Below are 21,482 nucleotides of genomic sequence, written 5' to 3' on the forward strand. Positions count from 1 at the left end.
TATTTTACTGCTGTTAGGAAACTGATGCAGCCCCAGCCTAGCCCCTGTTTGCATTGTGTAATACCCGGTCACTTATCAAACTGACTTTGCAGTTTACAACTGGACAACTACTGGACCTGTGTTAACAAACCATTTAAAATAACACAGGCACAGAAAAGCTGATACTGTCAGACCTGGACAGGTTTATGTGGAGAGAAAGGTACGGCAGGAATAATCTAGATGCATTTATAAATACTGAAATCAGATCACACAGCTGCACAGGGGGTGTCACCCACACCTTAAAAGAAAGAAAAAAAAAGCTGAAAATTCAAGATATCTTTTAAAAACTATTCCTTTTCAGAATGAGAGAGGCAAATTCTGTAGTTCAGGAAGAAAGAATAGAGCGATCAGAATGGCAAGTTTTCAATTGATTTGAATACTCATTTTGGATTGATTTGAAACTCCAAACCTCCAAATCTGTGTTACACTGCAAAACAACAGAGAAAATGAAGGAGTCTTTTGTACTTTAGCAGAATTTTTACATGAGCTTCAGCATTGATGATGCAAAAAAACAAGCGAGGATCGACCCTGGTGTCCTCATAGATAGTTAAGAATCTGTTTATCAAGCAGGTTTAGTTTTTGTTTTCAGTAAATATTTCTGTATTTAGTAAAATATCCTCCTGTTGTTCAAGTGTCTGCACTTCTGAGAAAGTTCTCGAGTCCTGTAAGAGCCTGCAACTGACTTACCCTCTTCACACATTAAGAGCAGGGAGAGGATTACACACCTGTGTGAATTTTATGGTGTCTTTTAAGGTCTTCAGACTGGTTGAATCTCTTCCCACAAGCTCCGCAGTGATGAGGTTTCTCTCCTATGTGAATAGCTTTGTGGTTTTTAAGGCTTCCTATGTGACTGAATCTCTTCCCACACTCAGTACAGTGATAAGGTTTCTCTCCTGTGTGAATGCGCTGGTGGATTTTAAGGTTTCCAAACTGGCTGAATCTCTTCCCACAAACAGCACAGTGATGAGGTTTCTCTCCTGTATGAATTTTATGGTGTCTTTTAAGGTCTCCAAACTGGCTGAATCTCTTCCCACAAACAGCACAGTGATGAGGTTTATCTCCTGTGTGAATGCGCTGGTGGATTTTAAGGTTTCCAAACTGGCTGAATCTCTTCCCACAAACAGCACAGTGATGAGGTTTCTCTCCTGTATGAATTTTATGGTGTCTTTTAAGGTCTCCAAACCGGCTGAATCTCTTCCCACAAACAGCACAGTGATGAGGTTTCTCTCCTGTGTGAATGCGCTGGTGGATTTTAAGGTTTCCAAACTGGCTGAATCTCTTCCCACAAGCAGCACAGTGATGAGGTTTCTCTCTTGTGTGAACCACCTTTTGTTTTTTAAGGTTTCCTGTGCGACTGAATGTTTTCCCACAATCAGTGCAGTGAATGCGCTGGTGTGAATGAAGATTTTCTAACTTTGTGGAACTCTTATCACTGGACTGTATGTGGGAAGGTTTCTCTCCTGTGTGAATGTGCTGGTGTCTTTTAAGTAGTGATAAATGATTGAAACTCTTCCCACAATCACCACATGAAAATGTAGCCCTTCCTGTGTGATTCCCCTTGTGAGTTTCAGGAAAGTCTAATTGACAGGAACTCTTCCCACCTTTAATAGAATGAGGCAAAGTCTTCAAGTTGCCCTGGGTTTCTGAACTGTTAAAACATGCAGAATGTGGTGTCTCTGTACTCTCCACAGTAAGAGGGGGTCTGTCTTGTAAAGAAGGGATTTTAATGATGCGAGTTCTCAATGTCTTCACATACTCTTCTTGGTGTATCGCTTCTCTGTGCTTCTTGCGCTGTGGTTTCCTACTAGAAGAGTTTTTGCACTGGGATGATGGAGTGCAGTCGTGTTCTCCTTCATCTACTTTAGAAGCTAAAGAAAGAAAGCAGAGAGACAAAAGTTATTGTACAACATTCTTCCACATGCACTATTCTGCAGGGCATCATGTCATAACCATGACAACTAGAGCACAGTTCTCCCCGGGCCTTTTCAGCTGGGCAGACCACCCAGCGAAATGGCTGTTGCCACCCGGCTCAAAAAACCTGATCCGCCTGTCTTGCAGATGAAACTGTGCCTTTAACAATAAGGATTGATTGCGCTTCTAGCAGACTACATCACTTGCACATTGCTGGGTGAAAAAAAAACTATCTTGGAACCACATGACAGCTGTGTTACGTCTTGACAGAACATTGAACCAATCAGAGAATTGATGGGGTGGGTTTTCTGTGTTAAGCATTTGAGAGGCTAAAACATGAGACTGCTACAAAAAATAACTGATCAAAGCAAAAATAGTGACAATGAATGCAGGGTTTTCAAAATAATCTGACAATCGCACAATCCACTGCCTAATACTATATTTGTGCTACTTAAAAATATTAAGATTTTTTGGTATTCACAAAAGATTTGTCGTATTACTGTACTGTAAGGTGATATACATATGCACCAAAACAAAATAAAAAGTGTATTCCTTTTGTTGTGATATCGTAAAAATATGTACCGAGGTGCTTGTGAGTGATATTGGGGGTTCATATATTGAGGCTGCACGCCTTTAAGAAGAAAGGCGTGATGGGATAGCAGCGGAACTCTTGTCAGCTGATATACAATTACAAATGCTTAAGTGCAGTGGTGCTGAATTATTACACTCTGGTTTCATGCAACAGTTATCATGGTGACCAAACGTGTGGGAGTACTGCTGTGTAACCAAATGGTTACAGTGAAAAACTGCATTTAAAAAAAACAGAGAAAAACAAAAATAGGCGTGCATTAACAAGGGAAAAGAGAAAAACTAAAATAGACGTGGTTTAACAAGGGAAAAACTAAAATAGAAGTGCATTAACAAGGGAAAAGTGAAAAACTAAAATAGATGCGGTTTAACAAGGGAAAAACTAAAATAGAAGTGCATTAACAAGGGAAAAGTGAAAAACTTTATCTTATTTACGTTATCATTTACCAGCTAGTGTCCCTCAAGTGTCAGTCACAGCAAGAATGATGTCGGCATGTCAGTGACGTGGAAAATGAAAATCCACCTGCTTTTATACCGTTTAAACTGGAATATTGAAAAGTCCTGACTCTGTACAACCAAGTTATTAATTACCTGTATGGCGATAGTACTGCTATTAATGAAATATTTTTATTTGAAGACACACAATATTTAGAACTATGTAGGGCTGGATGGGGAAATGTTTCTTCTGGGGACGCTAAGCAACCCGACTGGATGTGACATCACCCAGTGATGGACATGTGATCCCTGCAGCTCTGTAACGCTGTGGGAGCAGCACAACTGCAAACAGGCTACCAGGAACGAAGAAAGGCACAGATCTAACACAGGGGCGTCCAGAGCTGGCCCTTCCACTCCTGCTCTTTGATCCAACCCTGTTCTAAGTTGTTTAATTGAACCAATTAAACCTCCATCCAGGCACAGGAGCAGCACTTTATAGAAGTGAACGTGTTCAATGTGGAGTGGAATGGCTTGCAGGAGCGTGATTGGACACCGCTGATCTAACAGCATTCTAAAGAGGCGGGGCAGTGGCTGCACATCTAGCAGCTGCCTCAGGAGCAAGCACAGTTATGTCCTTGTTGACAGAGTGGCTGGGCAGCTCCCCTTGGTTAAAATATGAATGTGAAGCACACTGCTGGTGTTCAGTAGCAGGCTCTGCAAGATGAATAGGCAGCTCAATGCTGCTTGTTTTGTAGGGTTACCTCTAAATCCCAGTTCACATTCAGATGGAGAATCATCAGACAGACTGGATCCCAGCTTGTAGTTCTCTTCAAGTGTACAGGCATTATATTCAGCAGGAAGTTCCTCTGCGATGGGGACACATTCCTGCTCTATGAACTCCTCTTTGATAGGAACACATTCCTGTTGAGGGACCTCTTCATCTTTAACAAACAGCAGCTCTGTAACCTGCATTAGACTTGCACAGCACTCCTGCTCAAAGGACTCCTCTTGTGTGGAAACTGCTTCTATCTTTGGCTCCTCCTGTGCTTCAGATTCAGGGATAGCGTGGCTCTCTCTGGGATCTGTGGGGAAACAAAATTCTATAAAATTCCAACTCTTTCTTACTTGATAGGCTCCTCTACCAAGCCAGCCCCGTGTCAGAAGGCTACTGAGAGATGTCTTCGTGTCTAAGAGGAGGTATTTGTATTTAATAAAGAACAGCTAACCCTAGTACCCTACCCACAATGCCATGGTTCATGCTTTTGCAATGATCAAATATTTAATTTAACTCCTATCAACATTCTGTGCTGGCTGCTTTGATCAGGGATTGTATCAAAATAACCCCTCCAGACTGCTGTGTTCAATAATGTGCATCTTGCATTTCCAGTGACTGTTCCTCAGTTATTTCGTATAGACGTGCATTAACAAGGGAAAAGTGAAAAACTAAAATAGATGCGCACTAACAAGGGAAAAGTGAAAAACTAAAATAGACGTGCATTAACAAGGGAAAAGTGAAAAACTAAAATAGACGCTCATTAACAAGGGAAAAGTGAATAACTAAAATAGACGTGCATTAACAAGGGAAACGTTTAGTGATTTTTTTTTTTTTTTTTTGTTTTTTGTGCGAACTCCAATAAACCTACGTTATCTTTCCCCAGTCAATATTTGGCATGAAGAAACACCAATGCTTCGTCCCTGTGTTGGGTCTGTGTGTTGAATACAAGCCAATGAGCAGTTCAGTGATTGGCTGCTTGAGATGAGGCGGATTCGTTTACCAGCTAGTGTCCGTCAAGTGTCAGTCACAGCAAAAATGATGTCAGCATGTCAGTGATGTGGAAAATGAAATCCACCTGCTTTTATACCGTTTAAACTGGAATATTGAAAAATCCTGACACAACAACCAAGTTATTAATTACCTGCATGGTGCTAGTACTGCTAATAATGGAACATTTTACTTTGTTTTTGATGATTAGTATTTGCTGTGCTTCTAAAAACAGAAATCCCATTTGCAAACCCATTCACTGCACCTTGCCTTTTTAATCTGCCTGTTTTGAAGAGACACAATATGTAGAACTATGTAGGGCTGGAGGGGAAAATGTTTCTTCTGGGGGCACCAAGCAACCCGACTGGATGTGACATCACCCAGTGATGGGACATGTGATCCCTGCAGCTCAGTAAACCTGTGGGAGCAGCACAACTGCAAACAGGCTACCAGGAATGGGGAAAGGCACAGATCTAACACCTGTGTGAATTTTATGGTGCCTTTCAGACTGGCTGAATCTCTTCCCACAAGCAGCACAGTGATGAGGTTTCTATCCTGTGTGAATGGCTTTGTGGTGTTTAAGGCTTTCTATGTGACTGAATCTCTTCCCACACTCAGTACAGTGATAAGGTTTCTCTCCTGTATGAATGCGCTGGTGTCTTTTAAGCAGTGATATATGATTGAAACTCTTCCCACAATCACCCCAGGAAAAGGTAGTCCCTCCTGTGGGATTTCCCTTGTGAGTTTCTGGAACCTCTAATTGACAGGAACTCTTCCCACCTTTAACAGAACGAGGCAAGGTCTTCAATTTGCCCTGGGTTTCAGAACTGTTAAAACATGCAGAATGTGGTGTCTCTGTACTCTCCACAGTAAGAGGGGGTCTGTCTTGTAAAGAAGGGATTTTAATGGAGCGAGTTCTTAACATCTTCACATACTCTTCTTGGGCTGTCGTTTCTCTGAGCTTCTTGCACTGTGGTTTGCCACTAGAAGAGTTTTTGCACTGGGCTGATGGAGTGGAGTCGTATTCTCCTTCAGCTACTTTAGAAGCTAAAGAAAGAAAGATAAGAGAAACAAAGGTTATCGTACATCATTCTTCCACATGCAATGTTCTGCAGGGCTTCATGTCATAACCATGACAACTAGACCAAGGTTCTCCCCAGGCCTTTTCAGCTGGGCAGACTGCCCAGCAAAGTGGCTGTCGCCGCCCCACTGAAAAAACCCAATCTGCCCATCTTGCAGATGCTACTGTGCCTTTATCAATAAGGATTGATTGTGCTTCCAGCAGACTAGATCGCTTGCACGTTGCTGGGTGAAAAAAAACAATCTTGGAACCACATGACAGCTGTCTTACGTCTTGACACAACATCTAACCAATCAGAGAATTGAAGGGGTGGGTTTTCTGTGTTAAGCATCCCGAGAGGCTAAAACATTAGACTGCTAAAAAAAAAAAAAACTGATCAAAGCAAAAATAGTGACAATGAATGCAGAGACGATCAGCGCAATCCACTGCCTAATACTACATTTGTGCTGACTACTTTATTAAAAATATTAAGATTTTTTGGTATTCTCAAAAGATTTTTGTTGTATTGTTGTACTGTAAGGTGATATACATATGCACCAAAACAAAATAAAGTGTATTCCTTTTGTTGTGATATCGTAAAAATATGTACCGAGGTGCTTGTGAGTAATATTTGGGGTTCATGTATAGAGGCTGTACGCCTTTAAGAAGAAAGGCGTGAAGGGATACCAGCGGAATTCTTGTCAGCTATATATACATTATAAATGCTTAAGTGCAGAGATGCTGGATTATTACACTCCGGTTCCATGCAACAGTTATGATGGTGACCAAACATGTGGGACTACTGTTGTGTAAACAAATAGTTAAAATGAAAAAATGAATTAAAAAAAACAGAGAAAACCTAAAATAGATGTGCAGTAACAAGGGAAAAGTTAAAAACTAAAATAGATGAGCATTAACAAGGGAAACGTTTACAGGGTTTTTTTTTCTTTTTAGGTTTTTTTGTGTGAACTCCAATAAACCTACATTATCTTTCCCCAGTCAAAAATATATGGCATGAAGAAACACCAACGCTTCATCCCTGTGTTGGGTCTGTGTGTTGAACACAAGCCAATGAGCAGTTCAGTGATGGGCTGCTTGAGATGAGGAGGATTCGTTTACCAGCTAGTTTCCCGCAAGTGTCAGTCAGAGCAAGAATGATGTCAGCATGTCAGTGACGTGGAAAATGAAAATCCACCTGCTTTTACACCGTTTAAACTGGAATATTGAAAAATCCTGACTCTGTACAACCAAATTATTAAATACCTGCATGGCGATAGTACTGCTATTAATGGAACATTTTAATTTGTTTTTTGATGATTAGTATTTGCTGTGCTTCTAAATACAGAAATCCCTTTTGCAATCCCACGCACTGCACCTTGCCTTTTTAATCTGCCTGTATTGAAGGCACACGATATGTAGAACTATGTAGGGCTGGAGGGGAAAATGTTTCTTCTGGGGACGCTAAGCAACCCGACTGGATGTGACATCACCCAGTGATGGACATGTGATCCCTGCAGCTCTGTAAACCTGTGGGATCAGCACAACTGCAAACAGGCTACCAGGAATGGGGAAAGGCACAGATCTAACACAGGGGCGTCCAGAGCTGGCTCTTCCACTCCTGCTCTTTGTTCCAACCCTGTTCTAAGTTGTTTAATTGAACCAAATAAACCTCCATCCAGGTACAGGAGCAGCACTTTATAGAAGTGAACGTGTTCAATGTGGAGTGGAATGGCCTGCAGGAGCGTGATTGGACACCGCTGATCTAACAGCATTCTAAAGAGGCGGGGCAGTGGCTGCACATCTAGCAGCTGCCTCAGGAGCAAGCACAGTTATGTCCTTGTTGACAGAGTGGCTGGGCAGCTCCCCCTGGTTAAAATATGAATGTGAAGCACACTGCTGGTGTTCAGTACCAGGTTCTGCAAGATGAATAGGCAGCTCAATGCTGCTTGTTTTGTAGGGTTACCTCTAAATCCCAGTTCACATTCAGATGGAGAATCAACACACAGGCTGGATCCCAGCTTGTAGTTCTCTTCAAGTGTACATGCATTATATTCAGCAGGAAGTTCCACTGCGATGGGGACACATTCCTGCTCTATGAACTCCTCTTTGATAGGAGCACATTCCTGTTGAGGGACCTCTTCATCTTTAACAAACAGCAGCTCTGTAACCTGCATTAGACTTGCACAGCACTCCTGCTCAAATGACTCCTCTTGTGTGGAAACTGCTTCTATCTTTGGCTCCTCCTGTGCTTCAGATTCAGGGATAGCGTTGCTCTCTCTGGGATCTGTGGGGAAACAAAATTGTATAAAATTCCAACTCTTTCTTACTAGCTCGGCTCCTCTACCAAGCCAGCCCCGTGTCAGAATGCTACTGAGAGATGTCTTCGGGTCTAAGGGGAGGTATTTCTCTTATGTATTTATATTTAATAAAGCACATCTAACCCTAGTACCCTACCCACAATGCCATGGTTCATGCTTTTGCAATGATCAAATATTTATTTCAGCTCCTATCAACATTCTGTGTTGGCTGCTTTGATCAGGGATTGTTTCAAAATAACCCCTCCAGGCTGCTGTGTTCAATAATGTGCAGCTTGCATTTCAAGCGACTGTTCCTCAGTTATTTCGTATAGCGGTGAGTACGCAATACGGGCTGTGACTATCTCAGTGGAACGCTATATAAGACATCGCTTTACCATGAGGATACTATAGTGATGGCTTTCTGCATGAGGTATTGATGATGTTATAAATTGTAAGTTTTACATTGTATGTGTGTTTTGTATAGTTTAGTTTTTTCTAATCATTGTTTAAATCGTGTGAATGTTTTATAGTCGTTTTAAAGTGCTTACTAATTGAGTTGCTTTATTATGCTTTTATATTAAGGTTCTATACAGTATTCTGTAAGTTTTGAATTATTTCATTTACCTTTTGGCAAAACCAGCTACCGTGCGGTTTTGCACACCCTAACACGACTCAAAGTCACAGACGTCGTCTGAGCTAAACGCCAAAAGGCAGGAAATTAGCAGAGATAGTGTGAGGTGGGGGAGGGGAACTGAAAGACAAGATGGATGCGCCCTGCTAGGTACAACGTGGTATGCAGCCCCCCTCCCCCCGCATTGGACAGAAGTAAAACCAATGGGAGTGGAGTCAACAGTTGTTTACAAAGGTATTAATACCCAAAATGGTAAAGTGTTGTCAGTCTTTTCTTCTCTTTCGAATTGACTCCATGGATATCCGTGCTTTCTGATACAAACGTATGCACTGAGCTGTACTGAGGTCTCGTCCGAAGTCAGTTTAAATCTCGCGCTTATATGACTATTGGAGGTATCCCTTTCTTGTATATAAAAAAGTGGTTTGAGGTGTTGAATTGACCGAGCAATACCGCACAATACAATCAATCTTACCCTGAAATATGAAAGGCTGTTTAATGTCTGTATCTGCAGTGTTTATACACCCTCGCACGGCTCTCAGCTCGCTCTCTGATATTTCCAGTCTCAGCTTCAGACTTTCATTCTCTCTCTTCATTGCAGTCATTTCCACTCGGAACTCAGTGAATCTGCTGCCGACAACTTCAGTAATTTCCCGCAGGACGGAGTCTACAGCCGCTTTCACTGCGCGCTCGACGGGAGAGGCGAGCTGCTCTTGAAAGAACGACACGGAGACACTGACGTCCATCTTCACTGGTTTTAGTGGCAGACTGGTCTCGGCAAATCAGCAGCGCCTGCAGCCACCTCTCTCCAGGTACACAAAGCAGCCCTCTCTCTGTCCGGAGCTGTAATGAAAGCGTCCCAGCAGAAGGCGTGCCTGGATGATTCGGCGCGTATCCTTGGCTGGCCTCCCTGTGGAAGCGAGGGCGGCTCGACGCGGTTATGAAGCTGGATGGCAGAGTTCTCCATGTTGGCTCTTTGCGCGCTGTGTTCTATGCAATGCTGACACCGCGCCGATCCGAAATGGCGCCAGTTTCCACCGGCTCTGCTTTCTAATGCGCATGCTCAATTCCAAAGCCGCTGGGCGCGTTCATGTCGCGCAGCCTTTTGAGAGTCTGCGCAGGTCCCACGTTTAACGACACTGGTCTGCGCGCACACCCTGTCCAAGCTCGGCAACCTGCGTGACCGCAGCCGGATCTGACAACAGAGGAGACGCATCTCTGGACTCAGAGTCTGCGCAGACCCTGCAGATTGTCAAAGGGGCTGCGCAGGAGCAGAGCCGCCTTCAAAACAATGCAAGAGCGCCACCCGTGCAAGAGGGGCGCAGAGAAGCACATGCAGGATTAGTGATCGTGGAGGCGCCACCTAGAATTGGTGTGTGAATAACACAGAAAAGAGCTTGCATGAATTACAGCTACTGTACTGGGAATGAGAAATACCGCTACAATGATGCTTTTGAGTTTAATTTTCAAACGAGACTAGTAAAATTATTGACGATATTCCATGCCAAAATGAAAAATAAATAAATACCGGAATTAATAAATAAATAAATAAATGTCCGTGTATTTATTTATTTTAACATTTCTGTATTTATTTCTATATGTATTTATTTATTCATGTATTTATTCATTTCTGTATTTCTATATGTATTTATGTATTCATTTATTTATTTCTATTTGTATTTATTTATTTATAGATGTATTTATTGATCTCTCTATGTATTTATGTATTTATAATTTTGGCATGGAATACCCTCTATATAAAACTGATGTTCAGAACTTCATTGCTTAAACAGATTCATAATAAAAGCTGCTCTTGGGGTTACTGAAATAAGTCTTTGTATAATTTATTTACCAGTCTAGTTATGATGGAGCTGTATGGGAACAGTGAAAAACACACTATAGTGTTCTGCAATCAGAAAATCAATCAAGCCGGTCTGCAGGTTTGCTCAGTCGACTCTGCTGGGAAACCTCCCAAAGCTGCCCGAGTGCCGTCTGCACAGACCCGTGACGTCAGGCGCAGACCCGTCTGCTATGCAGGCTGCGAAAAACCATCGTGAACGCAGCCAATATTGAGCTGAAAGTTGGTGTTCTTTGGTGTAAAAATTGTACTGCAAATGTAAATGTGTGGATACGTATAGTTCAAATGAATAGCAGTGCTTAATACTGTATAATAATAATAATAATAATAGATGTGTTTGTATTATTATTATTACTTGCAGCCACTAATAAGTTAATGTCGCTATTTATTTTCTGTTAATTAATATTAAATCGCATAGCATGGTCTTACTCTCCCAGTCAAACCCGTAGGGCTGCCCAGTGTTCAATGCGGTCTGTTCGGAGGCAGTATAGTCAGCAGCCGGTCAGTATCACTGCTTTGCTGCCACAGTAATTCAGCAACAGTATTAATCTTAGCAAAGCTGTGCTTTTATTGTGCTAGATGGTTACAGTACTTTGTTTTCATGTCGTTTCTTACACACACCGCTGACTCGCTACGTTAATCACCACTGCAGCGATACAAAATGCTAAAAAATCCTCAATCCGTTTAGACAGTGTTAAGCTTGTTATTACTTTATTTTATAATTTTGTCAATAAAACGTAATTTTTCAACATGAAAACGTTGTCTGTGCTGTTAATGTTATATTTTGCACGACTGTGTTATACATGCAATTGTGTTAAAACATTGTACTTGTTTCCGATCGCGTTGCTTATTTGAACGGAATAAAAGCAGCCAGTCTAGTGAATAAATGCATTACAAACAGCGTTCTCGCGATTCATTAACTTTCCCTTAGCGGCGAATCGTAGCTCCTGCAGAGCGGACGCGTCCCTCCTTCACGTATACAACCACGCTCTCAACGCAAGTGTGCGTGTCCACTGCATTTGGTGTTTCTGAGCTGTGCGTGGCAACCGCGGTTAAGCTGCTGCGGCTTGAGTTCATATTCACAAATCAAAACCACAGAAGCAAGGTGATGAAGGCGTGCTTAATGTGCTCACTGCAGTATACTAGGAGGACATTTTCAAAAAATTAGTCAGTTGTTATCATTAAGAATCACAGCTACCAGAAGTGGGTCTCGCTGTCATATGTCCATTGGATTTTAAGCCCAACACCTTCACCACTCAGCCATCCTGGTTCTGTTCGCTAGCAATCAAACGAATGCTGCTGATCCATGCAGTACAGAAAGCAGAGCTCAGTGCACCACAAAAATAACTCGTTTCAGCGGACCTGTCTTCAATGAAGGCATTACCATACGTGTTCTTTCTTTCTTTCTTTCTTTCTTTCTTTTTTCTTTCTAATAAAGCTTTAGGGCAGTATATACACATACACGCTTTTCGTTTGTAAATCACATAAGTTTGTAAAGCGGATTCGTATTCTCGTTTGTGTCGGTCAGTTCTTTGTTTCAACACAGTGAGTCTTCCCTCTGCTCATGTATTGTCACGCTGACTACTATCTATATGAAAGTGCCCCAGTCACTTAAACGATAAGGCACTGGCCTCCTAAACCAAGGAGTGTGGTTTTCACTCAATGTTTTATTAAAAACGAACAATATTTGTATCTGCTCTTTGGCGGTGATATGTCTGCAAGTCTTGATATCTGCTATCTATACTCTTTTAATGAGCACAAAGTAGTCGTGGCTGAGGTTTGAATCCTGCAGACTATGTGAACCTTTTGCATGTCTTCACATTAAAGGTCTGGTCAGCTTAAATGCCTCAACTATTACATGCTGTGAGAGAGGGAGAGGGAGGGAGGTGTGTTTTCATGGCATGATATAAACTCTAGCAGTCTTTTTGTCCCAGAAACATGTTCTATATTGGACTGTAGTTTCTCCTCAGCGTATGACTTGAAGGGCACTGAACCAGCAGTCTCGTATCTGATCGGATTGCTTCACTGAATGATCCAGTAAAGCCTTTGTTACTTTACTGCCGTGTGTTTTGGGTTTTCTGAACTGTGTCTTGTTTGCTGTGGAGCAGATGAGGATATTCAATGCTTGTGTTTGAGTAAAGGCTTGAGCCAAACACAGGATATTCTAAAGCACATTGTTATATGCTGTCTGTGTAACTGTAATGATGCTGCTGTGTGTGAACTGAAACAACAGATGCAGATGGGATGATTCCCCATTGACATGAATGAGTGTGTTCAGACTAGTGGGTTTTTGTCAGGGCTCAGGCTTCACTTCTCTCACTGTGGGGTTTCCAGCAGTCATACACGGCAGTGTGTTCAGTCTTCAGGCTGTTCATCTGTAAGAACACAGTGCTGCTGGAATCAGACTTGCTGACTGTGAACCAGCCCTGGACTGAAGGCAGGTAGCCTGTGTTTCCATTATAGTAGATTACTGCCAGCCATTCCATTGCTTTCCCGGGGGGCTGAAAAATCGAGTCTGTGCCGTACCAGCTACTGCTGTCAGTCAAAGAGTGTCCAGAGATTTTACAAGACAGCTTGAGAGATTCTCCTGGCTTTCCGACTTCTGAACTGGGCTGGGTTATAGCATCAGCACAGCATGCATCTGGAAATAAGAAACACACACAAGTAATAATAATAATAATGAATAATTGTGATTAGAATTGATTTCTCTTATTAGATTGTGAACCCTTACATTACAAATCCACACAGAGCAGCAGTAAATCTCTCAGGAAACACATTGTTTGAAGGCTTGGCTTCTGCTGTATCAGATGCTTCAGTCTCTCCTCAGACTAACACTGAGAGCTGCTTCAGGTATTTAAGTAGAGAGGAGCTGCCACCTGCTTAGCATAGAGGATCAGTGTGCAGTGCATTCAAATGGCTCTGTGCTTTTTTCATATATAACAACAATCACTTCAATGCATCATTAGGCAACAATTGTGTAGAGGAGGGGCATTGAAGAGTTTCTGAATAAATACTTCATTGTGTAATAAATACTGATGAAACACAAACACAATCCAATTCTGGAACTGACTGCTTCCATTTAGATGCTTCAGTTTAGACTGACATGTCCTTTAGAAAAAAGTAGTACTCTGCAAGCATACCTGGGACCAAATATTCATGGTTTAATATACTATTAGTACTGGTAGGCTTTACTGTTTTCTATTCCTGTTTTCTAAGGGGCTGTCTATTCATTAGACAGACAGATTGGAAGAGATTTAAAGAATAGAGAAGAATAAGCTGACTGCTCGGACGTGTTGATTATAAAGGAGGAAGGCCACTCATTGTTCACATACTCCAGTGGAAATAGCAGTTTGACTTGCTAATGAGAACATAACCTTTTATAAATCATTCTTTTAATGGCTGTGGTTGAGACAGAAAGATTCCGGATGGGGATCTCAAGCACAGTAGAAAGAAAGCAACGCTGATGTATGGGTAAGTAAATTGGGCTGAGCTGAGTGGGGGATGGAGGGGGGTGATGATGGGACGCCAGAACCACTGTTGAGCCAACTAGTCAACGAAACACAGAGGATGGAAGGTGCCCACTTGAAGACCCCAGCGATGTACCCTACTTAGCTCAATCCAGACGGTTGTCATGTTGATGCGCTGGGGAGACCGCACTGGGTTGATCTCTGGAGCCAGCATCGCAGCCGATGTGTGTGCTGATGCGCTGGGAAGGCAAAATAAGCTGATCCCTGGAGCCAGCATTACACTTCAGCAATCAACACCAGACAAAAGGATATCTACATCAGATGGAAAGCAACGCAAATGGATGGAGATGCAGATAGAAGCTACGTCTTTGATAGTGCTTATCTTGGCGAGAGCCGAGTTCAAAACAGCAAGAAGTTCAACATCTACTCTCATCTAATGGAAATCGTTATTTCCTCAAATTACACTGAAGAAAAGAATGTGCTCTGTTTCTAGTTCAAGATAAAGGATTAAAGGTCCTTGAACCAATGACCCTTAGATCTTTAGTCTAATGCTGTCCCAACTAAGTTATTTCAGTTTAACAGAGTTCCAAACCTGTATATAATGAGAAACGTTTAACAGCTAGGAAACACCACAATAGAATCCGATGCCTTTACAAGTGTATTTCGAGACTCAAGTTTTCTCCCGAATGCGCTTCTCAACAAATGGTTTTGCTTATCTTTATTTTTTATTCCTTCCACAGTAGGACCAAAAGGCAAACATCCAGGAAATAGGTAAACACTGCTACCAGCTGCCTGAAAGTGCAGCGCTTGAACTGTCTCAACAAACGTTTAGCTCTAAAACGTGTACATTGAAAGTCTATTACCATCTTTAACACAATCATCTGTGTTCCAATAGCGGTTAATCCACAGGGTGATCAATAAAGTGACTGCTGGCTTTGTTCACATATTAACAAGACGTTTTCAGGATTCACGCATATTCTGAAAAAGCACAATAGAATATGGTAGTGAAAGGAAAGCAAAATAGAAGGTTTAATCACTCTGATTACCGTCCTTAAGAAAGTGGCATTAATAAAAATGTAATTATGTAAGGTTACCAATGCGCAAAAACGCAGCATATTTAAATCTTCCCACATGAATTTAAAATACTTACTGACAGGCACGGCCCTTTCCCAATGTAACACTCTGTTTTGTTTGACCACCACCGATGGGTCGGGCATGTAGTAAACCATGATACTATTGTTCCCACTTTCTTTAGTACTAACAAATGTACTTGTCACGTCAGCCCTAGTGGCCTAATGGATAAGGCACTAACCTTCTAAGCCAGGGATTGTGAGTTTGAGTCCCATCTGGGGTGAAATGTTGTTAATAAATAAATGTAACTATCATATCCTTTCTAGACACGTGATATTTTGCAGATCTTGTTATCTGTGACGTCCGCTCACACTAGACACAGTTTGCCCGAGTGCTGTGGCAGCAGCCATGATGAAGCAGGTCCCTTTTTCAGTTGAAATAAAGATCTACTTTGTTTTAGTGTATGGGTGTTTTGAAAAGATCAGTGAAATAGCTATGCATTGTATGGTCGCAAAATGAAGTGCAGAGATGATCAGAGACAATCGATTACACCGATCGTTGGTTGCATCAAAGGTTTATTGCAGTGGTCATCAAAATACAGAGCGGCCCGGAGAATAACAGTCACTTCATCAGTAACTAGTGTATTCTACCGGGGTAAAGCACATACATGGGTTATATAGTTTCTACATAAAATTCCCTGCTCCTATCAGGATTTGGCACGCAGCAGACAATTCATCCATCCCTACCCCCTAAACTCATATACTAAAGGATAGCTGTGGGGCATGATTGCCCCCCCCCCCCGTTACGGTTGTTATGTTCTCTTAAACCTGGAATTTATGACCTAGCAAGCAAGCAGGCATTGCCCTTCTTCTACCATCCCCCCACTGCCACTGGACATCTGACCCAACCTAATGGTGTACTGAAACATTCCACCCTTCCCCCCCCTCCTTTCACAAATTATTTACTAAACATTGTAAAACCGCACCCAAATGATCGTTGGTTGATACTGCTATCCTGTTCGGTTCCTTCAGCATTTTTCAAATAAAGATGTATTCATTATTACAAAAGTTGACAGAAAGGATATTGTATTTACATTTTACCATGTGTGGTTGCCTTGCACAAATCTGATACAATTTCAACAAAGGCAGTTGACTTCGGTTCATTATTTAGCCTATACTGCCATCTACAGATTTACTGCGGGTGTGGTTTATTTAAAGAAGAAAAGTCATGGCCACACAGGGATCAAACCCACAACCTTGGCGTTATTAGCGCCACTCTGATTCAATTCTTTAGCCTGTCTGCATATGACATGCCTTTTCAACCCGGAATAATTCTGGTCACTCTTCTTTGCACTCTTTCTAGAGCAGCAATACCCTTTTTGTAGCGAAGTGACCAGAACTGAACACAATATTCAAGATGAGGTCTTACTAATGCATTGTACAGTTTTAACATTACTTCCATTGATTTAAATTCAACACTTTTCACAATGTATCTGACCATCTTATTGGACTTTTTTATAGCTTCCCCACATTGTTCATTTTGTTCACACAGGCAAAGCTTTTTACTAAAACCCAGATAAACAAGTCCTGCGGACATTAAGATTGCACCAAGATGTTCTCATTTTAAACAGAACAATAACACATTCACAGTAATGGAAAGGTATAAATAGAGGAATTCAAATTATCAAGCATTCGGTGGATGTTTTAAGAAATACATGAACAAAATAGATTTGTCAGAAGTGGAATTCAGACCCTCACCTCCATCCTCCATCCTGACTTCCACAGACAGTTTATCTAAATACTGCAGTACATTCTGACCCCCAATGTCTGATGCTGCAGTAGATCACCTAGTGTGTGCGTGTACTTATTCTTTTGGGTTTATATTAAGAAGGGCGACCTGATCCCATAGAGAAAGTGACGAAACAGAAGGACACTCTTCTTACAGAAAGAAAATATACGGCAAACAGAGTGATCACTTATCACAGTTAGAAGTAAATCAGAACCATCTGTTAGCAAATTAACTTAATCAAAAAACCACAAAGGCATTACATAAATGTTACAGATATATTTCAGACAGAACAGTTGTAACATAATTGAGTATATTTCTAAACAATCCGCTAGTAACATACATCATCTCAAAGCTCTATCATTTATTTTAAGCTCTTATGAAAGACAAGTATGCTTGTGCATTATATCACAGAAAACATGATAATCCTGGCTCTTCATTTAATTCTTCAGTTTGTATCGTATGGAGATAGACGATCCCATTGGATCCACATTGTAATAGTTTTTGATCGAGATTACCACCTCTGCGAGCTTGAAATATTTTTGTATGCCAAAGAATTTAAAATCTGAAGCCTCATGTTTGGGAGCTACAAAATCTCTAGATATTGGTGAATGAATATGTTTTCTCCCAATGTAACTTTTATACTCACTTATTAATGCGCAATCGTAACTGTCTAGTAATTTTACCAACATATTGCAAGTGGCAAGGACAAGAAATCAAGTAAATGATAAGAGCTGAAGCACATGTAATCACTTGTAAGATACTGTACTCTTTTGTTGTTGTACAGCTTGTGTAATTCTTAAGTTTTAAAACGCATTATGACAGTCGGCACAATTACGACATGGACTAAAATTCAATAGCTGTCCAGCACACCTAGATCTCTTGAACATTTAAACGAGTCAGCCCTTAATAAAGACCGTCAGTGTTCATTTCTGTGTATGTGACATTGTCTATACACAATAGTAATTATGTGAGCCTATTAGTATCAAGCCCATCGCAATTAACATGTTCCATGTTTTCAATCAGTTTGAAAGTTTCAATGTCATCGAAAAAGCAGCAGTGCTTTGCAACTGTAGTTTGTCACTACAGTTTGTTTTCCAGTGTAAAGTATATCAAATGTGTGCTTATAATCTGATGAATAAGATTCCCATTTAAATCGTAAATATTTGGGAGTTATCTAACAAACACGAGGTATGCTGTGCTGCCATAATGGATTACATACTTTCCTGCCCAGTGTTGCTTTCTTCTTAGATGTGGTCGAGTTCTGCTCCCTTGATCACGTTATGTAGCATCTCGCCTTGCTAATCACTCCTGTATGCTTTGACAGGCTAGCAGTTTGGTCTCTGTGGCGCATTCGGCTTATTCGAAAGGTTGGTGGTTCAAGCCAACCCAGGGATGATGCTTTTTGCATTTTTTGACATTAGAAAATGGTTCTGTAATACGTTGTTGTTTCCTCCAACTACACTGAAGAAGAGAATGTGCTCTGTTTTTAGTTCAAGATATTAATACAAAAAGAAGCCTTGTGTAGCGCCTGCCAAAACACCCTGATGGACTAACCCTGGGATAAACCCCCTCGGCTATCACTGTAATTAAAATGACTATATTAAATGACCTATTAAGTAGAGTTAATGACTACGCCAATTTGGAGCCAATATAACTCCAAATAAATAACAGGTTCTTAAAAGAATCAAGAAAACTCAGTGTGTAAAGCGAGGACAACAAGGAATAAAAACAACAAGGATTTTATTCAGACAAAATGTTACAGCTTTTACCTATAGCAGCAGATTCAATAGCAGCAACCTTTAACTATAACAGCAGGTTTAACCAAGAGCGATCCCATCAGACCGAAATTATTATGGTACTTTAAACTAGCTAACGTCACACCAACACTTCTAAAGAAAAAGATAATGACTCTCACAGCACAATTCCAAAAGTAAAATCTTAAGCACTTAAATAACACACTAAAAAACTAGTAATAGACAGTGATTTTCATATAAAAAGAATGACAAAAGCTTCATGCAACTTAAATGCCAAACAGCTCCAACAACCTCTATTGTAGTTAATACACAGGTTGATAAAGTGCAAGGGTGCAATCAAGAGTTAACAGACCGCTTGTAAATATATATTGTAAACACATGCACTGTTGGAACAAACAGGACAAAGACGCTACTCTAAAAGCCTAAAACAACCACTAACACAGGAAAGGAATTCGTATACAGAGCTATTACACCGAAATTCACACAATGGTAATTCCAAACTCCAAAGGATACAGACAGTGCACATTCTCTTTTGTAATCAAACCTATACAATTGCTACCGAAGTCTGAGAGCACGAGGAACACTTCACTAAAACCACTCCAATATAGAGCAAACCAAACTATTCAATATGAACAGTAGTGGTTTACCATTAACTTCTAGCGCTACAGTGCATCAGTATTACACTTCAAAAATTAGAATCCTTAACCAACAGTAGTTCCCCGGCCCATGCTCTCAACCCACAAATCTCTCAAACCCGGTTGCTCTCTTGTTTGATTAACCCCACCCGTTTTTATACAGCTGGCCCCATTACGAATTAGCACTGCAGTTACCATGGAGACCATTAGTTTCCCTGGGGTTTAAAGGGACAGTGCATCATTAAGAAATAATAAAAATCACACAATAAAACTCAATCAAATTACATGAAAAAAAAAAAAAACAATCCATTGCACATCCGTTACACGATTCCAATACTCTGTCTCTTTTTAAATGCATGATACAGGCAATACACAAAGCAGCAAGGAAGTTGCATGTTTACATAAGCACATTTCAAACTGATCACTGGAAATGTGAAAACAATTTAGTTCTAACATTTTTTTCACAATAATATGTTCTTTGTTTTAATACATTTAATATATTTAGTTTTAATACATTAAATGGATTGAGGTTTGCTTGCATTTCTAACGTGTTTGTAATTAAATATCAGTTTTGCCCACGTTTCAAATAATGAACATTATAAAAGCAAATCAGCATTGTTTACTTTTATTTACTTTTAAAGCAGAGAATGAAACACATTTCTGACAACTCCATAGGCCCGCTGGCTATAAAAACGCATTGAGTTGGCTGTTTTCTTTGACCTGGTGATACAGTGTTCTTATCAGCTGCGGTGTTACTATTTGCTTGGCATGCTTGCTGTGCACTCTAGTATTGCATTAAAAGCATTTACTATTTTCCTGAACTTTGGAAACGTTGCAAATCAGAGATGATCCATTTTATTTTCTCCCAAATATATCATGCAAAGTATACAACTTTTCTCTTCAGTTTGATCACAGGCAGTTTTCTCACCAGTTTCGATGGTCAATTCCAGTACTCTGTCTCGTTTTAAATGCATGTTAAATCGTGGAAAGCACTGTGCGACTATTTGATAGACAACTGCTGCTCTCACAAACGCGTAGGAGGCGAAGTTGATAACCACTACACCAAAGAAACATGAATAAGCTTACTTGCATTCCGCTATGCTGTAACTGAGACCACGCCTTGTGCTGCAGTGTCGATGGTGCTGGACTCAGCAATGTATGCTTTAAGGCAATACACAAAGCAACAATGAAGTTGCATTTTTACATATGCACATTTAAAACTGATCATTGGAAATGTTAAAATAATTTAGGACCTTGTGGTGCAATGATAGCGCCAGATCAGAAGGTTGCGTGTTCAAATCACGTCGGGGTCAAGCCTTCTTGTTTTTCTTCCACTTTTTAACATGTTTCGATTTGAACGACTTTAGCAACATGCTGGTATTTCAGCATGCCCAGTATTTTGTTGATTGTGAATATAATACAATGTATTGCCTCAGTTAATCTTTTAGAAAAACTACTCTGTCAACACAAGAAAAACAAACTAGCAGAGGATGGTTTTGATCCATCGACCTCTGGGTTATGGGCCCAGCACGCTCCCGCTGCGCCACTCTGCTACACTTTTGAATTGTTTAGCAGAAGATGAAAAAAAAACTGGTTATCGTTTTGAAGGAACCGAACAGGATAGCAGTATCAACCAACGATCATTTGGGTGCGGTTTTACAATGTTTAGTAAGGAATTTGTGAAAGGAGGGGGGAAGGGTGGAATGTTTCAGTACACCATTAGGTTGGGTCAGATGTCCAGGGGCAGTGGGGGGATGGTAGAAGAAGGGCAATGCCTGCTTGCTTGCTAGGTCATAAATTCCAGGCCGAAGTGAACATAACAACCGCAACGGAGGGGGCAATCATGCCCCACAGCTATCCTCTATTGGTTGAGTATATGAGTTTAGGGGGTAGGGATGGATGAATTGTCTGCTGCGTGCCAAATCCTGATAGGAGCAGGGAATTTTATGTAGGAACTATATAACCCATGTATGTGCTTTAACCCGGCAGAATACACTAGTTACTGATGAAGTGACTGTTATTCTCCGGAGCTCTCTGTATTTTGATGACCACTGCAATAAACCTTTGATGCAATGATCGGTGTGATTGATTGTCTCTGAACATCTATGCACTTTATTTTGCGACCCTACAGTTTTAACCAGCAACGCGGCAGTGGCGGGGCTGAACTTTGGAAACGTTGCAAATAAGAG

At 40.9% G+C, this 21,482-nt stretch overlaps 1 protein-coding gene and 1 non-coding gene across 3 annotated transcripts; both read right to left on the reverse strand.

Moving 5' to 3' along the window:
- Positions 1-481: 481 nt before the first annotated feature.
- Positions 482-10,245, reverse strand: LOC121319166 (zinc finger protein 271-like). 2 transcript variants are annotated; one of them, XM_041256345.1, is made up of 5 exons: positions 9,196-10,245; positions 7,759-8,079; positions 5,516-5,782; positions 3,735-4,055; positions 482-1,907 (listed from the first exon to the last, which is right to left on the reverse strand). In XM_041256345.1, exons 1-5 carry the CDS (start codon positions 9,464-9,466, stop codon positions 757-759), a joined length of 2,331 nt encoding a protein of 776 aa, XP_041112279.1. In that variant the 5' UTR covers positions 9,467-10,245; the 3' UTR covers positions 482-756. The 2 variants fall into 2 exon arrangements, with proteins under 2 accessions (XP_041112279.1, XP_041112281.1); XM_041256347.1 differs by lacking the exon at positions 3,735-4,055.
- Positions 10,246-20,774: 10,529 nt separating this feature from the next.
- Positions 20,775-20,846, reverse strand: trnam-cau. The gene has a single exon. It is a non-coding gene; the product is annotated as a tRNA-Met (tRNA).
- Between the last annotated feature and the right edge of the window lie 636 nt (positions 20,847-21,482).

Source organism: Polyodon spathula, chromosome 8, assembly GCF_017654505.1.
Source record: "Polyodon spathula isolate WHYD16114869_AA chromosome 8, ASM1765450v1, whole genome shotgun sequence".
Lineage (NCBI taxonomy): Eukaryota > Metazoa > Chordata > Actinopteri > Acipenseriformes > Polyodontidae > Polyodon > Polyodon spathula.

What these genes read in the sequence shown, in the direction of transcription:
- LOC121319166 (XM_041256345.1), bottom strand. Translation starts at nt 9,466, where the DNA reads ATGGACGTCAGTGTCTCCGTGTCGTTCTTTCAAGAGCAGCTCGCCTCT. An exon ending in ACAGCCTTTCATATTTCAGG is followed by an intron (nt 8,080 to 9,195) that starts GTAAGATTGATT and finishes GTTTCCCCACAG; the next exon opens with ATCCCAGAGAGAGCAACGCT. An exon ending in CTTGCCTCGTTCTGTTAAAG is followed by an intron (nt 4,056 to 5,515) that starts GTGGGAAGAGTT and finishes GTTTCCCCACAG; the next exon opens with ATCCCAGAGAGAGCCACGCT.